Source organism: Drosophila arizonae, chromosome X (assembly GCF_054131065.1).
Source record: "Drosophila arizonae isolate 15081-1271.41 chromosome X, UAZ_ARI_1.0, whole genome shotgun sequence".
Classification (NCBI taxonomy): Eukaryota; Metazoa; Arthropoda; class Insecta; order Diptera; family Drosophilidae; genus Drosophila; species Drosophila arizonae.
The window spans coordinates 32,309,810-32,327,962 of NC_142927.1; the positions used below are offsets into that span (position 1 = coordinate 32,309,810).

Genomic DNA, 18,153 nt, shown 5'->3' on the forward strand with positions numbered 1-18,153 from the left:
GGTGTGAGGTGGCGCCCCAGTTACCGCCTCACGATCATAAGAGTATGAAGAAATGTTTAATGTTTATTTTGAGTTTGAGCCGATGAAATGTCTAGTTTGTAAGAGAATTGAAGAAGTGTTTATTTACGAATTTGAATTAATGAAATGTTCAGTTGGTATCAGAATTGATGAAATGTTTAGTTTATTTTGTATTCGCTAAGATGTAGAGTTAAATTAATAAATTAAGTAGGCTTAATTAGGGTTAGTTTTGTAGTCGTTAGGGTTTAGATTTAGCAAGTAGAAATTAAGTTAGTAAAGTAAGTAGTATTGGTTTTGAATTGATAATTAATAGTTTTTAGATTTATAATTAATAGTTAAACAAGTAGGTTAAGCAGAAGTTGATATTTGGTACACAGAGAATTGAATTGATATTTGAAAATGCCGCCCAAAGCGCTGACAATTTATCGGCGATCGGCAGCGCAACCCTGCGTGGAGAGTTGTGAGCGGAGAGTTGCGTCGCCGACGCCGAGCGCTTTGGGCGAGCGCAGAAAAGAAACGATTAGTCGAGTGGTGAGCGAGCAATAGTCAAGTGGTTAAGCGTGAAATTGAGTTGTGAAACGCGGTTAGATTAAGCGGCATCTCAAATAAAAAGGAAAGAAACTGGAGAACGGATTGGCAACTTTTATTAAATTAAACGGCAACTGGAGCAAAGTTTGACGGCGACGAGGCAAAAGAATAGGGGTGAGAAGACACTGGAGAAGAAAAGGTACACGTGAGTGGCGGTCCCCATATTAGATTTCCCCCCTCTCCCATTTCCCGACAAATAACGTTAAATATTCGCCCCCCCCCCCCCCCCCCCCCCCCCCCTGGTGTCAACCTATTACATAAAAATAAATTTCTTGTGAGTACACCCTGGGTAGACTGAGTCTATCCCAGCATCCGTAATTTACTACTTTACAACATAACAATCTGCTTCACGAGGATGCGAACGAAAACGAGACCTTCAGCAGCAATTGTCTCAAAGAAAGCAACGGACAAGATACGTTGTTGGCAACTGCGCTTATTCGGATTAAAAACAAGTCCGGAAAATACGAGCAGGGAGTGCAAGGAATTTCACAAAATGTTGAAGTTCTAAAAACCAGAGTTTGCTTGATAATCAAACCAAGGATGACAAGCAAATTCGTCACCACAACGAAGGCACTTGTTATGCCAAAACTGCAAAGAGCTCTACCGAGCAAGAACATTGAAATGGATATCAATAAGGACTCGATGGGCTGCAAGCTGACAGACCCACATTTCAACGAACCTAGCAGAATCAATGTTGTGATTGGCGCTGATCTACTCCAGTTAATAATGTTGGGAAAAATTAAAAAAGTCAACGGAATACTGGGACAAAAAACTGAGTTTGGATGGATTGTTTCCGGGAACATAGCTAGAACAGTAAACAACAAGGTGATCAGCACAACAACGACGATATGCCTAGATAACCTCGAACGCTTCTGGAAGCTTGAAAATAACTCAAGCGATTCAAAAGAGAACAATCATTGGGATGACGAAGGCCGGCTAGTAATCTCCATACCATTTAAAAAGACTTCGAGTCAGGAAAATCGCGCAAGCACGCTATGACACGATTACTGTCGATAGAAAATGTGGAGACCCGTACCAAGAGAGCTTTCTGTGGAAGACGATCCACACACAGAAAGCTCAGCAGCACAAACCATGGAATGAGCTTTCGTATGCGAGCTTTATTATTGTTATTACTTTTGTTCCTTTTGCTACTTCTATTCTTCTTGCCAGCGAGCGTGGCTGATCATTGCAAACGACGCGTGAATAAATAAATATTACTTTGCAAATTAACTAACCGATAACTGTGTTTACTTAAACCCGGGCAAACACGGGTTAATACACGAGGTGAAAACACAAAAAAAAAAAGAAGAGAGTATAAAGAAAACGCGGCCTACCAATTGGTAAAAAGTGAGGTTAAATATGAATCTACCCATCCAGCACTCCACAGAGCAACGCCATAAACAAAAAAAAAAAAAAAAAAAAAGATAAATAAAACAAAAAACAATAAAATTAAAAATCAAAATCATTGTAAAATAAGAAAATCCGACCGAGAGGACTAATCGCACCGTAAAAACGATGATAGCCCAGTACATCGAGGGACATCAGAGTTCGTGGGATGTGTTGTTGCCAGAGATATCGCTAGCGATCAACTCTAGTGTCGCAGATTCTACCGGATTCACGCCTGCGTTCCTGATGATGGGCAGAGAGCCTCGCCTCCCGTCCACTCTCTACGACGAGGTCACTCCCGGGTCGGCAACGAGGGAAGTCGACTTGACAACAAGGAAAGAAACGATGAAGGAAATCTTCGAAGTGGCCCGTAGCAATCTACAAAAGGCGTCGAAGGACCAAGGCAGGTATTACAATCTGCGCCGACGAGAGTGGAGACCCGCGCTAGGGTCGATGGTTCTGCTGCGGCAGCACCAGCTGTCCAGCGCAGCGGAGGGCTTCGCGGCGAAATTGGCACCCAAGTTCGATGGTCCCTACAGGGTCGTCCACTTCATTTCCCCCAACGTGGTGCGGCTCGCTCGAGCGGGCGAACGGAGAAAAAGGGGGGCCAACCTTTCCCAGCTTAAGCCTTTCTACACTGAGGAGGAGGAGACCGGCGAAACGGCGTTGAGAGAGGAAACCGAGGAGGAAGAAGGATTCGATCGGCCCAAATCGAACAAGGACGCGCCGCTCGAAGACTAGAGGAAACTTGATCGCATGAACCCCGCTATCCCCTTTACAACCTCTTTGAGAAACCTCACTAATCTCATACTAACGCACTAACCGTTTTGGTCAAGAAGAGATCCGAGAGAGAGCGAGTATTAATGTTCTGATTCACACAGATAAGCGAAATCAAAGACGAAGTGATCACGATCAGCAGCGACGAGGAGTGGGAGGAGGCACTCCCCCAAGGGTCGCCGTGGGAGGACCAGCCACGCACCGGTCATGTCCACTCCATCCATCACTCCACTATAAACATCTCAGTGGCCTTGGAAGACATGATCATGGTGCTCAGAGGAGATTTTACGACGATGTACGTACCAGCGCCCGGAGTGCAACGGACTCCGCCGCACGTGGAGGAACCGACGTCCCTTCCCGGTTCGCCGACCCCATCCCAGGCGGAGAGTCACGATATCCCGACGGACGAGGAGTTGGAGAGATGGGCAAGCCCGACACCGTGGGCCGCAAGAGACGGCGAAGGCGATGACGCTGCGGAAGAGGTCCCCGACCAGCTCCCGCCACGCGAGGTAGGAGGCGGCAGGGAGCACTGTCCCTCCGCCCCTAATCCTGCCTCGAGGGTGGCGTCGCGAGCGGAGGCCGGGGAGCCGGAGGAGCTGTGGACGAGGAGGAGCAACCGACACGAGGATGTGGGGCCGAAGCCGACTCCGCAACGCCCGTTGGAGGGCGATGCAGGTGAGAGCCGCCGCCGCGATTCCGCGCGAGTCGCGTTTCGCTACGTCCCCGGGGCCGTCGAGAACAGGCGTCGATTGGCCCAGCCAGTCTATCGTTCAGAGCGGACGAGTGGACGGCCTCGGGTGGACCTCCGAGACCGGCGTGCTGGATCCCCGAACGTCGCTGGAGCATCGAGCCATGTTGGGGCCACCCGACGGAGGCGACGAGCGAGCTTCGGCGAGTCACAAACAAAGTGGCGAAAGCTAGACGATTCCCGTCTGAGGGGATCAAGCCACCAAAGAGAGCTCGCCGATCACCGCCTCACAAGATTTATATAACAAATGAAAATAGATTTTTAGTTAAATTGATTACTATTAAGTGGATATCGGATTGGATTTTTAGTTGAATTGTTTAATATTAAGTTAATCTTGAATTTGATTTATAGATGATTTTTAGTTAAACAAGGTTAAGGTTAAGATGTAGGTGTAATGTAGTAAGTAATTAATGAAGAAAATGGAATATTGAATTGGATTTTAGTTGAATTGGTTAGTATTAAATTAATATTGAATTTGATTTTTAGTTTAATTGGTTAGTATTATTTTAAAATTGAATTTGATTTTTAGTTAAATTGGTTAGTGTTAAGTTAATATTGAATTTGATTTTTAGTTGAATTGTTTAGTATTAAGTTAATATTGAATTCGATTTGTATTATTGAATTGAATTGAATGAATTGAATTGAATTGTTTAGCATTAAGTTAATATTGAATTGGATTTATATATAGTTTTTAGTTAAATAAGGTTAAAGTTAGGATTTAAGTGGGGCGATTAGGGTTTAAGTTTGAACTGTCATTTAAATTTATATTTGAAAATGCCGCCCAAAGCGCTGGTGATTTATCGGCGGCGTAACCCTGCGTGGAGAGTTTTGAGCGGAGAGTTGCGTCGCCAACTCCGAGCGCTTTGGGCGAGCGAAAAATGAACAAGGGTTAGTTGGCGTTGGAAAGCGAGAGTCGTCAGACGACGAAAAGTGATGGAATAAAATTTGTGCGAGTAGTTGAAAGTACAGTTAGTTTTGAATAAGGAGGTTAAGTGTTTGATAAAATAAACGGCAACTGGCAATAAGAGCGATAAAAGGTGGTCATTTGGGATAATTAGCGAAGACGACTGGCGATTAAAGCGATAAAAGGTGATCGATTGGGATAATTGGCGGATACAACTGCGAAAGGTTGGCGGAGTATCCGACGGCCAGCAGGAAGTATAGCGAAAGACGAAATCTCGTAAGTGTTGCACGTGAGTGGTGATCCCCGTTTTGAATTTTCCCCCTTTTTCCCCATTCCCGACCATAATATTAAACATCCCCCCCCCCCTGGTGTCTCACAATTCTAATAAATTTCTTGTGAGTACACCCTGGGTAGACTGAGTCTATCCCAGCGTTAATAATTTACTACTTTACGAACGAGCTACAAAAGATACCGTTTTTGCAACCTGGACAACTACGAAATTACCAGGTGTTCAAAATTTAGAGCCAGTTAAAAAACGAAAGGAGTTTGTAATTAAAAGTGCTCTGTGTTTTAAATGCCTAGGTTCCCATAGCATGAAAGAGTGCCCAAAGGATTGGTCATGCAAGTATTGTACCAAATCACAAAACAATCTGCTTCACGAGGATGCGAACGAAAACGAGACCTTCAGCAGCAATTGTCTCAAAGAAAGCAACGGACAAGATACGTTGTTGGCAACTGCGCTTATTCGGATTAGAAACAAGTCCGGAAAATACGAGCAGGGAGTGCAAGGAATTTCACAAAATGTTGAAGTTCTAAAAAACAGAGTTTGCTTGATAATCAAACCAAGGATGACAAGCAAATTCGTCACCACAACGAAGGCACTTGTTATGCCAAAACTGCAAAGAGCTCTACCGAGCAAGAACATTGAAATGGATATCAATAAGGACTCGATGGGCTGCAAGCTGGCAGACCCACATTTCAACGAACCTAGCAGAATCGATGTTGTGATTAGCGCTGATCTACTCCAGTTAATAATGTTGGGAAAAGTTAAAAAAGTCAACGGAATACTGGGACAAAAAACTGAGCTTGGATGGATTGTTTCCGGGAACATAGCTAGAACAGTAAACAACAAGGTGATCAGCACAACAACGACGATATGCCTAGATAACCTCGAACGCTTCTGGAAGCTTGAAAATAACTCAAGCGATTCAAAAGAGAACAATCATTGGGATGACGAAGGCCGGCTAGTAATCTGTAACGAGTTACATTATCAAGCGCAGATGGTAGAATAGGAGGATTAGAGCAGTGCACGCGATGGATCCGGCCAATGGGTCATCGGGAGAAGGGAAGGGGTAAGAAGAGGGAAACTGCGACTCCTAGCGCTGCCAAGATATATTTATTAATAAAAATCGCGTGCAAACGATTATCTTCGGCCACTTGCTTAGAAGAGAGAAAAGAAGAGAGAGAGATAGAGATAGAACAGATTTAGACACACACAAACATACCTGTCCAAGCTGGGTCTCGCTGCGTAAGCAAATACATATGTGCCTGCTCAGCGAAAGTCGGCCTTTGATATTAAGGCGACCGACCGTGCCCACCCTACCTTGATCGCTGGCTACCTGCCTATATTGTCAGCGACCCCATTCCCAGCTAGGAGAGCTAAAAACCTATAGAAACGCGCCGCTTGGCCCCAAAATAATTAAACTTAATTAAACTTCATTAGATTTAATATAAACAAAATAATTACACATATGTAACTTGTTGTTTTGGGCAGAAGGCATAAGAGAATATAAACAAACGATAAGAAAGCTTTTGGAGAGCTTTTTCTCTCAGCCTTAGATCAGCTGATCGAAATGAAGATAGTGGAATGGTGATAGGAAGATTAGTGATTATGCATTATGCTTTTTTTTTTTGTTATTTATGCAGCGGGTGATATTAACGCTGACAGTAAATAATAAAAATAAATATGCAAATTGATAAATGATAAGGCTTCACTTACAGTGGTATCCCGCGATGAAAGCGCTTCCATTTCGGTGTGACTGCAAGATGTGCTAAAAAATGTATATGTGACTAACAAAAAAAATATAATGCATAACAACAAAATAAGATAACAAAAGCGATTAATAAAAAGAAATAGATTACGATAACTAATAAGAATTTTTCATTGGGGAGGGAAGGTGGAGGTTATGGATACTTAAGGGCTATTGCTTCATGTATATTATTATCTTATATTATTTTTCTATATAATTATTATTTAGTTCACGTTGAATGCAATCAAAAAAAAACAGCGCAAAAAGATGAACTCGGTGCCGCTAGTATAAATTAATAAATTAATATTCGCAACAGTTGGCCAGATGGCTGGGCATCTTTTAAATCAAGTGGTGATGCTTGGTGTGCAGCAGTAAGTCCGTGCAGAGGCGTGGCAGGTGCGAAGACATATAATGCAATGCTTATATGTATTTGCGCGCAGCTGCAGCTATTCAAATAGCGCGATGCGAATGTTTAGTTGTGCGCAGATGCAGTAATCCAGACAGCGCAATGCGAGCTATTTAGTGTGCGCGCTGCAGACTTAATTGCAAGCTGGCAAAAAAATTAAATTTTTGACTGGGTGCCAAACCTGCAAAGAAGTTTGTGCGAAATGATTTTACACATATATGCTGACTTACTGAAATGCCACTATTTTCTTCTTACCGATTTAAATAGTTTGGCACTTGCACAAGAAAAAAATTATACTTTCAATTTAATATTTTTTTTCTTCAATTCTCGAATTAATTTTTCACCACTTCACAGAGAAACTTTTATACAACCTTTTTAGTCGGTGGTTGAGATGCGAAAGAAAGAGGAAATATGGCCGATCCCATGAAGCGACAAGTCATCGCTTGGGAACAGTTTTTTATGGCCTGGCTGAGAATGACAATTTCTCCTGTTATTACTGGAGATTCGGGATTGCCACATCCGTGATCTCGTTTTTTTTTTTTTTTTTTTTTTTTTTTTTTTTTTAAATTCATTTATTGCAGCTTATTGTCTGAGACTATTTAGCGCATTATTGACTTAAACCTTAACTTAGATTATGGGCTAGAAGCCAGTATTTACATATTTACAATTTTTAACAACATTTAAGGTCTGTGGTCTAAGGGATGAGATCTTTTAAGCCTTCGCCTACTGTTGTTTACTGCCAGGTCAGTAGCCAGAGGATTTGGGTGTGCTAAGAGCCTGTCAGTTCAGCGATTGTTGGTACGCTTAGGTCGCTGTGCAGCACAGAGTTGCGGACGTACCAGCTAGCGCCTGTGAGTCGCCGAAGCGCCTTGTTTTGCAGGGTTTGCACTTTATTGGAGAGTTGGAACAACGATGGCATTATAGATTTTTATTTTGCTCTGTAGCGACAGCTTGCTAGAGGGCCTCAGCATCCAATCCAGTTTTTTTATTCTCATCTTGGCTGTGTTAACTGCCTGCGTGATGTGCGCACTATAGGTCAGCTTTTTATCTAGTGTTACACCGAGATATTTAACTTTGTTGACCTTCGGTATTTGCACTCCCAGAGCTACACCAGGGCAGTCTCCTCTTCGCGTTGTGAAGCTTACGTGGGCTGACTTCTGTGCATTGATGGTTATGCACCACCGTTTTGCCCAGCACCCAAATGCGTCCAGGTACCTCTGGAGGCTTTCGCTAGCTCCTTGCGCAGAGTGAGATCTCGACAGGATGGCAGTGTCATCTGCATACGTTGCTATCAGCACTTCCGAGACTGCAGCTCCGTTGTTGTTTAGTGGAAGTGGCATATCAGCTGTGAATAGTGTGTACAGTGTTGGCCCCAGTACACTGCCCTGAGGGACTCCAGCCTTGATAGGTCTTTCTGTTGATATAGCCTGACCCTTAGCCACTTGGAAGCTTCTGTTAGCGATGTATGATGACAGCAGCATAAAGATAGATACCGGGAGGGCTGCCCTTGCTTTTTGCAACAGACCTAAGTGCCATACACGATCGAAGGCTTACTTGACATCTAGAAATGCTGCAGAGCAATACATCTTCTGCTCGAAGGCGCCAACTGGTGTACAACTCTGTGTACCTGTTCCGGTGTTCCGTGCTGCCTCCGGAAGCCAAATTGATGATTTGGTACAATCCCCCTGCATTCCAGATGCGGCTGTACTCTAGCTAAGAATATTCTTTCGAATATTTTAGCAAGTACAGGCATCAGACTAATTGGCCTGTACGAGCCAATTTCGCCTACTGGTTTGCCTGGTTTGGGGATCATCACAATCACAGCCCGTTTCCAGCAAGCTGGAAAGTGCCGGATGCGAAAAATGGCGTTGTACAGCATGACGATGTAGTCCAGAGTCGAGTCGGGCAGCGATCTTAGGACTCTGCTGTCTATTAGATCATGTCCGGGCGCTTTATTCTTCTTGATCCGGCTGATTCCGTCTACGACTTCCTCCTTAGTGCAATTCCTAATCCCGTCATCTGCTGGGAGTGGAGAGAGTAAGTTGTTTACTGTCTCTTCTACCTCGTTTGGCTCAGCTCTGATCAGGGGCGTAAACTGCTGCTGCAGATGGAGGGCAAAAGCTTCGGCTTGTTGCTCATTACCCGTTAACCAAGCACCAGATGTGCTGCGGATAGGGTGACGACGCATTGGCTGCCTTTTGATGCTTCTGGTGTACTTCCACAGTTGAAATTCAGCGTCGCACGGGGAGTCCGCTCGTTCCAGGGCATCGCTTATTCGCTTCTGTTGAAGCGCACTGAGGGCAGTTTTGAGTTGCCTGGTGGCTTCATTGTATCTCCCTTTATCTCTTGACGTCCTTGAGATCATCCAACGTCGCCTTGCCCACCTTTTGTAGGTGAGGAGATTTTGAATTTCCAGCGGAAGAGCGATGTTGTGCTGAGAGCGTTCTAGTCTGCGAGGGGGGTGCGGTATAGCCAGGTGTGCAGCTTCAACTATTGTTTCTTGCAGCCTGTTTGCTGCATAGTCTATATCTTCGGGTGTGTTCAGCTCCATTTCCGGGTGTAGCGAAGAGTTCAGATGGCGTCTGAAGGCTCCTAGATCAGATCCTGGCGGCAGAAGTCGTTTTTTGCTTGGGAAAGGCTGAGGCTGTGCATGCACTGTCACTATGAGGGGAAGGTGATCTGAAGATAGATCGAAGCACTCTTCTATGTCAATCTGACGGTCAGCGATGCCTTTGTAAACAGCAAAATCAATTGCTGATGGGTTATGTCCATTTAATGCATACCGCGTAGGGGCTCCAGTAGCAAGTATTTTGTACTGCATTGTATGTATAGCCTCGAAGGTAGCTTCGCCTCGTGGGTTTGTGCTGTTGCTTCCCCAGAATGGATGCCAGCTATTCCAATCTCCTCCGATGAGAGTTTTGTTCTGTCTCTGTTCAAGGAGCTCTTTTACATCATTTTCACACAGTCTAGCGTTCGGTGGGCAATAGAGCGATGCGATCTCTAGCTCTCCGATAGACGTATATAGTCGAATGGCTGCAACTTGCATCGTTGGGTTGGATATTGGGAGTAGAGGTGAATGTGTGAGGGAAGAGCGTACGAGGACCGAAGATCCACCGAACCTGTTTGCTCCTCCAACGTAGGCCTGATAGTGCTCATATCCGTGTAATTTGACGTGAGGGCATTCATGAGTTTCTGCAATTAGCATTATGTCTATTTGCTTGCTTGTCAGAAATACTGCTAGCTCCTCAGTTTTGCTTCTGAAGCCATTTGCATTCCAAATGCCCACTCGTAAAGCCATTATTTCGATGTTAAATTCGAAACAATAACCATTAGGCTCTGTAGAATTGTTTGCTGCTGAACATACATCTCATTCATCCTTTTGAGATCTGACCGGATTTCATCAAACTGAGCCTGTTGCTTTTGGAGAAGTTCAGCGAAGAAATTCTCATTTGTTGGCTGGATTTGATTTCTACCCTCTCCGCGCAGGGCTTGAGCATATGATACGCCACCAACAGGAAGGGCACTTCTGCTAAAAGAGCTGCTATGTGGAGCTGCAGCAGGTCTTGAATGGTGACCTGTTGGGCCATTACGGTCTAATGCAGGGTTCCTTTTTTCTGCTGGAGATTGCATCTTGAGAAGGCGCTTGTAGACGAGGCAGCCTTTGTAGTTGGCAGGGTGTTGTTCATCGCAGTGTACGCATGTGGGTGGCTGTGACTTTTCTTTATTGCAGCTTTTGGAGTCGTGATCCCCTGCGCATTTCACACACCTAGGTGCTTTGTGGCAGTATCTCTGCGTGTGCCCGAATTCCTGGCAACGATAGCATTGTGTTAGGTCGTTGAACTTTCGTGGCAGTTCAACCGTACATCGCTGTCTGCAGATGACTCGTAAGTCCAAAATTTGCCTGTTGTTAGATGCCTGGGCCACGTCAACAAAAAATATATTGAGCGGCGATTTGTCGATGCGGCTGACTGGGTTGTACACGTTTTTTATAGCGTGCCCCTTTGCCTCAAGGTCCTCTTTTATGCATTGAACTTCAGTGCTGTGATGAAGTCCTTTGAGACAAACTCGATAAGGTTTGTCCTCCTTCAGCTGGTAGCAATGGAACTCCAGTCCTTGCTTAGTGAAGTGCTTCACGACAGCGCGGTAATCATCGCTGTTTCGCGTGAGAACTCCAATGTCTCTTCGCCTTGCCTTGATGTCGTACGAGTCTCTGCTGATGCATTGCTCGATCAACAGGTGCAAATTAGCCACCGAATTGATGTTTGGACACCAAATAGGGGGCGGGCGTGGCTTTGGTTTCTCCGTTGGCGCTGCATCGTTCATCGGCACATCTTCAATTTCGTCGGTATCGTCTTCCGCTTGTAGGAGTGCAAAGCGATTTTGAGACATAGCCGCTTTGCTTGTGCTGAGCTCATCTACCAATATCTTTTTACTTGTTGGCTTTGGAGAAGTTGCAAGTAGTTTCCTTTTCGTGTTCACGTTTCTAGGGGTTTGCACTGACGCAACGTCTAATTTGGCTGTAGCGTTTGTTTTTTGAGCCATGAACAGCTTGAGTTGGTTTTGCAAGTTTACTTGCGCTTTTGCTGAGGCAGCAGCGAGATCTACGCTTGGGGTGTTTGCCAATTTTTTAGCCATATTGGCGTCGAACCGAGCTTGTATGTCCGCTTGCAGGGTTGAGGATCCTGAAGCTTCCTTGCTGGTAGCGGTGTTGGGCATCTTGGATAAGTGCAGTCGCACACAATAAGTTATATTGCTAGGCCTAAAAGTATGCCTTGAATATATTAAATTAACGGCCTAAAAGTAGGCTAGAGTTTTCGGTTTGTTTGGCAAAAACCAAAACAAAACACACGCGCACGTGCGCTGTGAAAAAATTTATTTTACACTATTTCGTTTTTCTTTTAAAGTCTGCGGCTCACTATCAAGGTATGAGGCGCGGCGTCCACGCACAAATTGACTGCGCCGTTTCCAGATAGATCTGGTGGCGGCGTTCAGATAAATAATTATTTTTTGCGGAGCACTAGATAAACGCGACTGCACACTGATCAGCTGCTGACTGTGGTTCGTTCAACTATGCTAAGCCACTATGCTCAGCGCACTGCCTACTTTTAGGCTGTTTCTTTTTTCCCTCTATTCCAGCGCCACTACAAGACCCCCCGACCAAAATCACACTATAGGGTGATTCGCGCTGGACTCTGCAATTATTGTTTTAGGTCTTTTGCATGGTATTTACCAATCAAGCGACCCTGCAAATCTTCAATTTCGTAATAACTATTGCCAAGTTTTTTCTTAATTCTTGCCTTTACGAAGTTCGGAGCTAGTTTCGCATTAAAACCCTGTACGAAATTACTTTGTTGAAAATTACGCCTGTAAACTTCTTGACCTACCACAAACGAAACATCACGACAGCGCATATTATAGATATTCTCGTTTCGATTACGTTGTTGTTGCATGCAATCCTTTGCCCTGTCGCGTATAAGATCAAATGAATCTTCACGATTAAATCGAATAGCGCGATCTTCTAAGAAGTTTAAATTACGTAGCAGTTTGTACGTGGATGCATTGGTCACCATATTTTGGCCAAAGGCGATTCGATAAGGGCTAGTGCCGATAACCGAATGCACGTCTGAACGCAGAGCGCAACAGATAGAGCTTAGATGAGCGTCCCAATCTTTTTGGTCAGGTGCAATATATGACTTTATTGCTGCTATCACCGATCGGTTGACTCGCTCCGAAGCATTTGCTTGTGGGGAATAAACGGCCGTATATGTATGGTTAGCTCCATACTTTTGTAATAATACGTTGAACAACTGAGACTTGAACTGTACACCGTTGTCAGAGACTATAGTTTCAGGAACTCCGAAGCAATGAAACAAGTCCTGCTCTAAATAGTCTGTGATGGCGTCGGCAGTCAAATTTTTTTACGGGTTTCAAAAAGGGAAATTTCGACATATGGTCTAAAACAACAAAGACTCCTATATTCCCGGTGCGACTTCGCGGATATGGACCTAGAAAGTCAATATAAAGTTTTTGGAACACGCGTTGCGTTGAGCCCGATTTTCCTAAGGGTGGACGTAGTGTGTAATTTGGGTGCTTGTTGCACTTACAACTCTCGCAATTATTAACGAATTTTTTTACATCTACTACCATTTTCGGCCAGTAAAGATAGCGGCGCAGCTTATCTAGCATCTTGTTTATGCCTGGGTGAGAGGCTAGTGGAGGCTCGTGGGCCTTCTTAAGGACTTCTGGAACCAGCGATTGGGGAACCCAAAGTTTCCAACACAGATCATCGGCTACTTTCTCACCCGACGCGTGATCGGCTCTCCGATATATATAATCGTCAACTACCTTTACATCTGGTGATCTAGATTGATTGGCTAATATTTTGGCTTTGAGTTCTAGATAGTCAGATGTCTTAAAATGAACCGAGTCGAGATCAACTAGACAATCGGCTGAAATTGCAGACACATCTTCTGTGTACACTCGTGATAAAGCATCTGGTACAATGTTTTGACTGCCTTTTCTATGCACTATTTTAAAATCAAAACCCTGAAGTTTTAAAGCCCACCTTGCTAACCGAGAACTCAAGTCAGTTTGAGACATGAGCCATTTTAGAGAAGCATGATCTGTGACTACAGAAAATTCTTGTCCTTCAACATAAGCTCTAAATTTTTTTATCGCTAAAATAGCTGCCAGACATTCTTTTTCCGTTACGGAATAATTCCTTTGACAACGGTTAAGTTTACGAGACATAAAAGCCACCGGTACCTCTTCATTATTCTCTGTTACCTGGACTAACACAGCACCAACACCTGTATGGCTGGCATCGCAGTGTATAGAGAATGGTCTGTCAAAATTTGGACTATGCAAAACTGGAGCCGTACTAAGCTTCTCCTTGAGTTCTTCGAAAGCTTTTTGAGCTGATTCACCCCATACAAATTTTTGTTTATGTTTCAACGTGTCTGTTATAGGGGATGCAATGGTGGCATAGTTCTGAATAAATTTATTATACCATCCCGTCATACCTAAAAACCGCCTAACTTGTTTGACTGACCTCGGGACTGGGAATTCTGTAATAGATACAATTTTATCTGGGTCTGTGCTAACTGTGCCATTGCCAATCACATGGCCTAAATATTTCACCTCTTTGAGACAGAAATTACTTTTCTCAATATTGATGGTCAAACCTGCTGTTTTTATGTGACTTTCCAACTCTTTTAGGACATTTAGATGCCGTTCGAAAGTATCTGAAACTACCAACAAGTCATCTAAATAGATAAAAACTTCACGACGCAGATTAGTGGGTATTATTCTATCCATCAACTTCGACATTGTCTGTGGTGCATTACAAAGCCCAAAAGGCATAACCGTGTATTGATGCAACGGCCTACCAGGTACGCTAAATGCGGTTTTATCGCGTGACTTCGGCTCTAGTGGAATTTGCCAGAAAGCATCTTTTAGATCTAAGCTGGTTATGTATTCAGCTTTTGGTAGCCTACTAAGAATACCCTCAATGAACGGCATAGGATATGCATCCTTAACGGTAACCGCATTAACACGCCTGCTATCTAAACACAAACGAACCTTTCCTGGTTTGCGAACTAACACAACTGGAGAAGACCAAGCGCTTTGTGACTCCTCTATCACGCCTAATTTAAGCATTCTGTCCAGCTCTTCATACATTAACTTTTCTACTGCTGGTGAAACTGGATAATGACGTTGCTTAATTGGAGCGGCTCCGGCGACATTAATCTCGTGCGAAAGAAGAGTTGTTCGTCCCAAGCCCAGTTTAGCAAAAGAAGGGAACATGTTAACGTGTTGCAGCAGCAATTGATGCTGCGTGACTGTAAGTGGTTTTAGGTTGCGATCCTCTAAAGAAGACAAATTATTAACTGTGGGCACCACCTCCAGCGGAAGAGGATTAAATTGGGTCCAAAAATCTATCCCTAAATATAAATCTTGAGATAAGGAGGATACTATATAAAATGTCAACATTGTAGTTTCATTTTTAAATTTGTTTTCTGTAGTGATTTTGCCTATTATATTCTGTGCCTTGCCATCTGCAGTACGTACAGATGAATTCAGAGGCTTAAATACAATATTTGAATTAAGAACATGATTACAAAATTCACCACCAATACAGCGTATGGAAGCTCCTGTGTCCATTAGGCCAGTAATACTCTTTCCTAATAAACTAACATTTGCATATGGCCTAATATCTTGAGCGTTTGCTATCACAGCTAACATTAGCTGCTTCTGCTCTATCTTATGACGTTTTTTTGCTGAGATGCGACGTAGTTGAGAGCGAGATTTGGAGCTTATTTGTGTGTGTATTGTTTCGGAATGGGCATCATAAAGTTGTGAGGTCGTAATTGGGTCGTTAGTATAGTCAACGGATTGAAAATCTATGTGTTGGTTGCTATCGACTTAATTTGTTTGCGTGCACTGGTCGACGGTGCACGGGCTGACAAGTTTTTTGAATGCTTGTTGCATTTCATGCACGAAGGCTTATACGTGTCGGGTTTGCCACAACCATAACAAAATACTCAACGTTCCGCTGTACAATCTTGGTACCTGTGCCCTGTCGCATTACAGTTCCAGCACAGTAAATTTACTGCTGATACTTCTGGACTGTCTACGTCCTCATCCGAAGACTCGCGCTCTATTGCCATTCCATTTACTGAGCGACGTGGCATAGGTATAGGATGCGGCCTATTAACTAATGGCTTGCCAATCGTTTGCAAGAAAATTTCGCGCGTGCGCACCAAATGGCGTAGCTGAGCAACTCTTTCAATTCTCTCATAAAGAAGTTCATGCTGAATTTCAGGGAGCAAATTATTATGGAGAATTTGGAGTAGAGTTAACTCACGCAAGGGACTCGAAAGTTTGTCCGCAAGTGATACGATGGCCTCATGGAACTCATCGAAGGGTTCACCTATCTTTTGCTTACGCCTATCGATAGCAGCTCGGATATGAAGGTCAGTTCTATCATCATTAAATTGCTCTCTAAGTGCAAAACAAAGTTCTTGCCAGCGAATCCCAGGCACACTTTTGTGATAGCGCCAAAACCAATCACTCGCACTACCATCAAAGAGGTTGCTAACGTATCTAGACAACAGCTCAAAATTGCCTTCTAGAGTCTGATGCGTAAGAGCTTCAGTTCGATAAATGAAATCTTCTACTGACAAGGCCGTTTTGCCATTGAAACGTACCTTCCAATTTGAAATAATTTGGCTGATGCGATCTGGTCGCAAATCCGTTCCTAATGACGTGAATCTATTGTTTAAATGGGTGCCAGATATAGTTGAGGCTGGTTGAAACTCTTGTTGGCCGAGATTGCTGGTATTATCTTGCACTGGCAGTATGGGACTGCGACTTGTATGCGGCTCTGCGGATGATGAAAGCAGTTTCTGGAAGCCACTCTCTATCACCTGCGACAACGTCTCACTTTGCCTCAAAGAAATCTGAGCTATCAACTCGGTTTGCCGAAGTGAAGCGGCAGAAATGGCGTCAGCTATCATTGTAGCCAAGTCTGGAGTAAGTGTGGGCGCCACTGAAGGAACCAAGACGAGGAGGTGACGAGATATCACCTTCAGACATATTGGAGGTTGCTGTCTTTCTTGCCTGAGATCTAGTTTTGGTTGCTGCATTCGACCCTGATGGCTTATCCATTGAAGATTCTGTGCTGACGGCAACACTCTGTAAACGCAACGACTGTTTACAAACTGGACAAACTGTCTTATTGGCTATCTTAGTGTTAAAACACGATTGATGAAAGGTATGGCCACAACTTGTATTAAATAGCTGGCTTTCGTTAATAATAGATTCTGTACAAATAAAACAGTTTATGATAGGCTCGTCAGGCCGGGATAAATTTTCGCTACTACGCGTTAAAGGCATTTTCTAATCGATATAAATAATAACTAGATAGCAAGCAGATGACAAGTAATTCAAAAAAAACTTAACTGACTACTAATAAGTAGGAATATACAGCATTACTTAATAACTCCCAATAGAAAACAAAAAAAAACAAGTAAGAAGACTCTAGTCGAGACTGCTCGACTAGGAAATACCCTGTACCCTCTAATCTGATATTCTAATCAGTCTGCACTTCTTTTCGACACACATACATACACACGCATGTATTAGAAGCGACTGTGCTTGGGCTGCGCTGTAGTGTGGACAACATTATAAGAATTTATTTGTTGAATAATTTAATTTCTAGACGTACAATCTTAATGAAACTTTTAGGGTGTAGTCATATGGTGAAAATGTATGTACACTCCAAAGCACACGTCTCCAGTACTTGAAATACGCCTTTTACAAAGGTGATGGTGAGGGGGAAATTATATAAAATACATATAAGTCTACATTTAAAATTTGGAAGCTCTAGCTCTAAGGGTGTAGGAGATATAATTAAATAACTAGCTTTCGATAAGGTTTTTAATCGATAATAAAATATCGGGATGAGTTATCGATTTTTAATGATAAACTTGATATGCGCGTGGTATACACGGACCTAGGAAAAAAAATTTCAAGTCTCCAGCTCTTATATCTTCTGAGATCGACGCGTTCATACATACGGACGGACGGACGGACGGACGGACGGACGGATGGACGGACAGACAGACGGACAGGGCTAAATCGACTTTGCTCGTCGCCCTGATCAAGAATATATATACTTTGTAGGGTCTGCCACGCCTCCTTCTGCCTGTTACATACTTTTAACAAAACCATTATACCCTGATTTCCCATTTTCAATGGGTTCAGGGTATAAAAATAGCAAAAAAAAAATAATAATAAAATCAAACAAAAATAAACTCGCAAAACGGTAACTGCAAAAAAAAAATAAAGCTAATAAGTAAACCAAATCCAAAAGAATAATTCAATTACATACGATTTTGGGGTACCATGCGAACACATCCAATAGACAAAGTTAGCCAGATACATAGGTGCTATGAAAGTAGAAAATTTTAGTAAAGAGAACAACACGAAACAGAAGCAAAAATGACATAAACCATAGTCATGACTAAAATTATAGTCATTAAGGCGGCGATACCACAAATTCGTTGCGCGGAGGACAATAGACCGTGTCCATTGAAATCCACATCCAGCTACAAGAATATGTAATATTAGGTACGCACGTTCCTTTTAATAAACTGGAATGCATTATTGCTTTTGCATGCACTTTGCTAAAGTGGACCGAGACACATCGAAGAGATAAAACAAATCAGCTGATAATGACTTGCATCGATTGTTGTCGGGGCTGCCGGACTAATCTGGCCCCACGTTGGGCGCC

At 43.4% G+C, this 18,153-nt stretch overlaps 1 protein-coding gene and 1 pseudogene across 1 annotated transcript; one reads left to right on the plus strand and one right to left on the minus strand.

The window, feature by feature from the left end:
* The first annotated feature begins 2,121 nt into the window (after positions 1 to 2,121).
* Positions 2,122 to 2,733, plus strand: LOC149268184 (uncharacterized). Its single transcript, XM_089473512.1, has one exon. It carries the CDS (start codon positions 2,122 to 2,124, stop codon positions 2,731 to 2,733), a length of 612 nt encoding a protein of 203 aa, XP_089329638.1.
* A 9,840-nt stretch (positions 2,734 to 12,573) lies between these two features.
* LOC149268185 (uncharacterized) lies at positions 12,574 to 16,882 on the minus strand (annotated as a pseudogene).
* Positions 16,883 to 18,153: the final 1,271 nt, after the last annotated feature.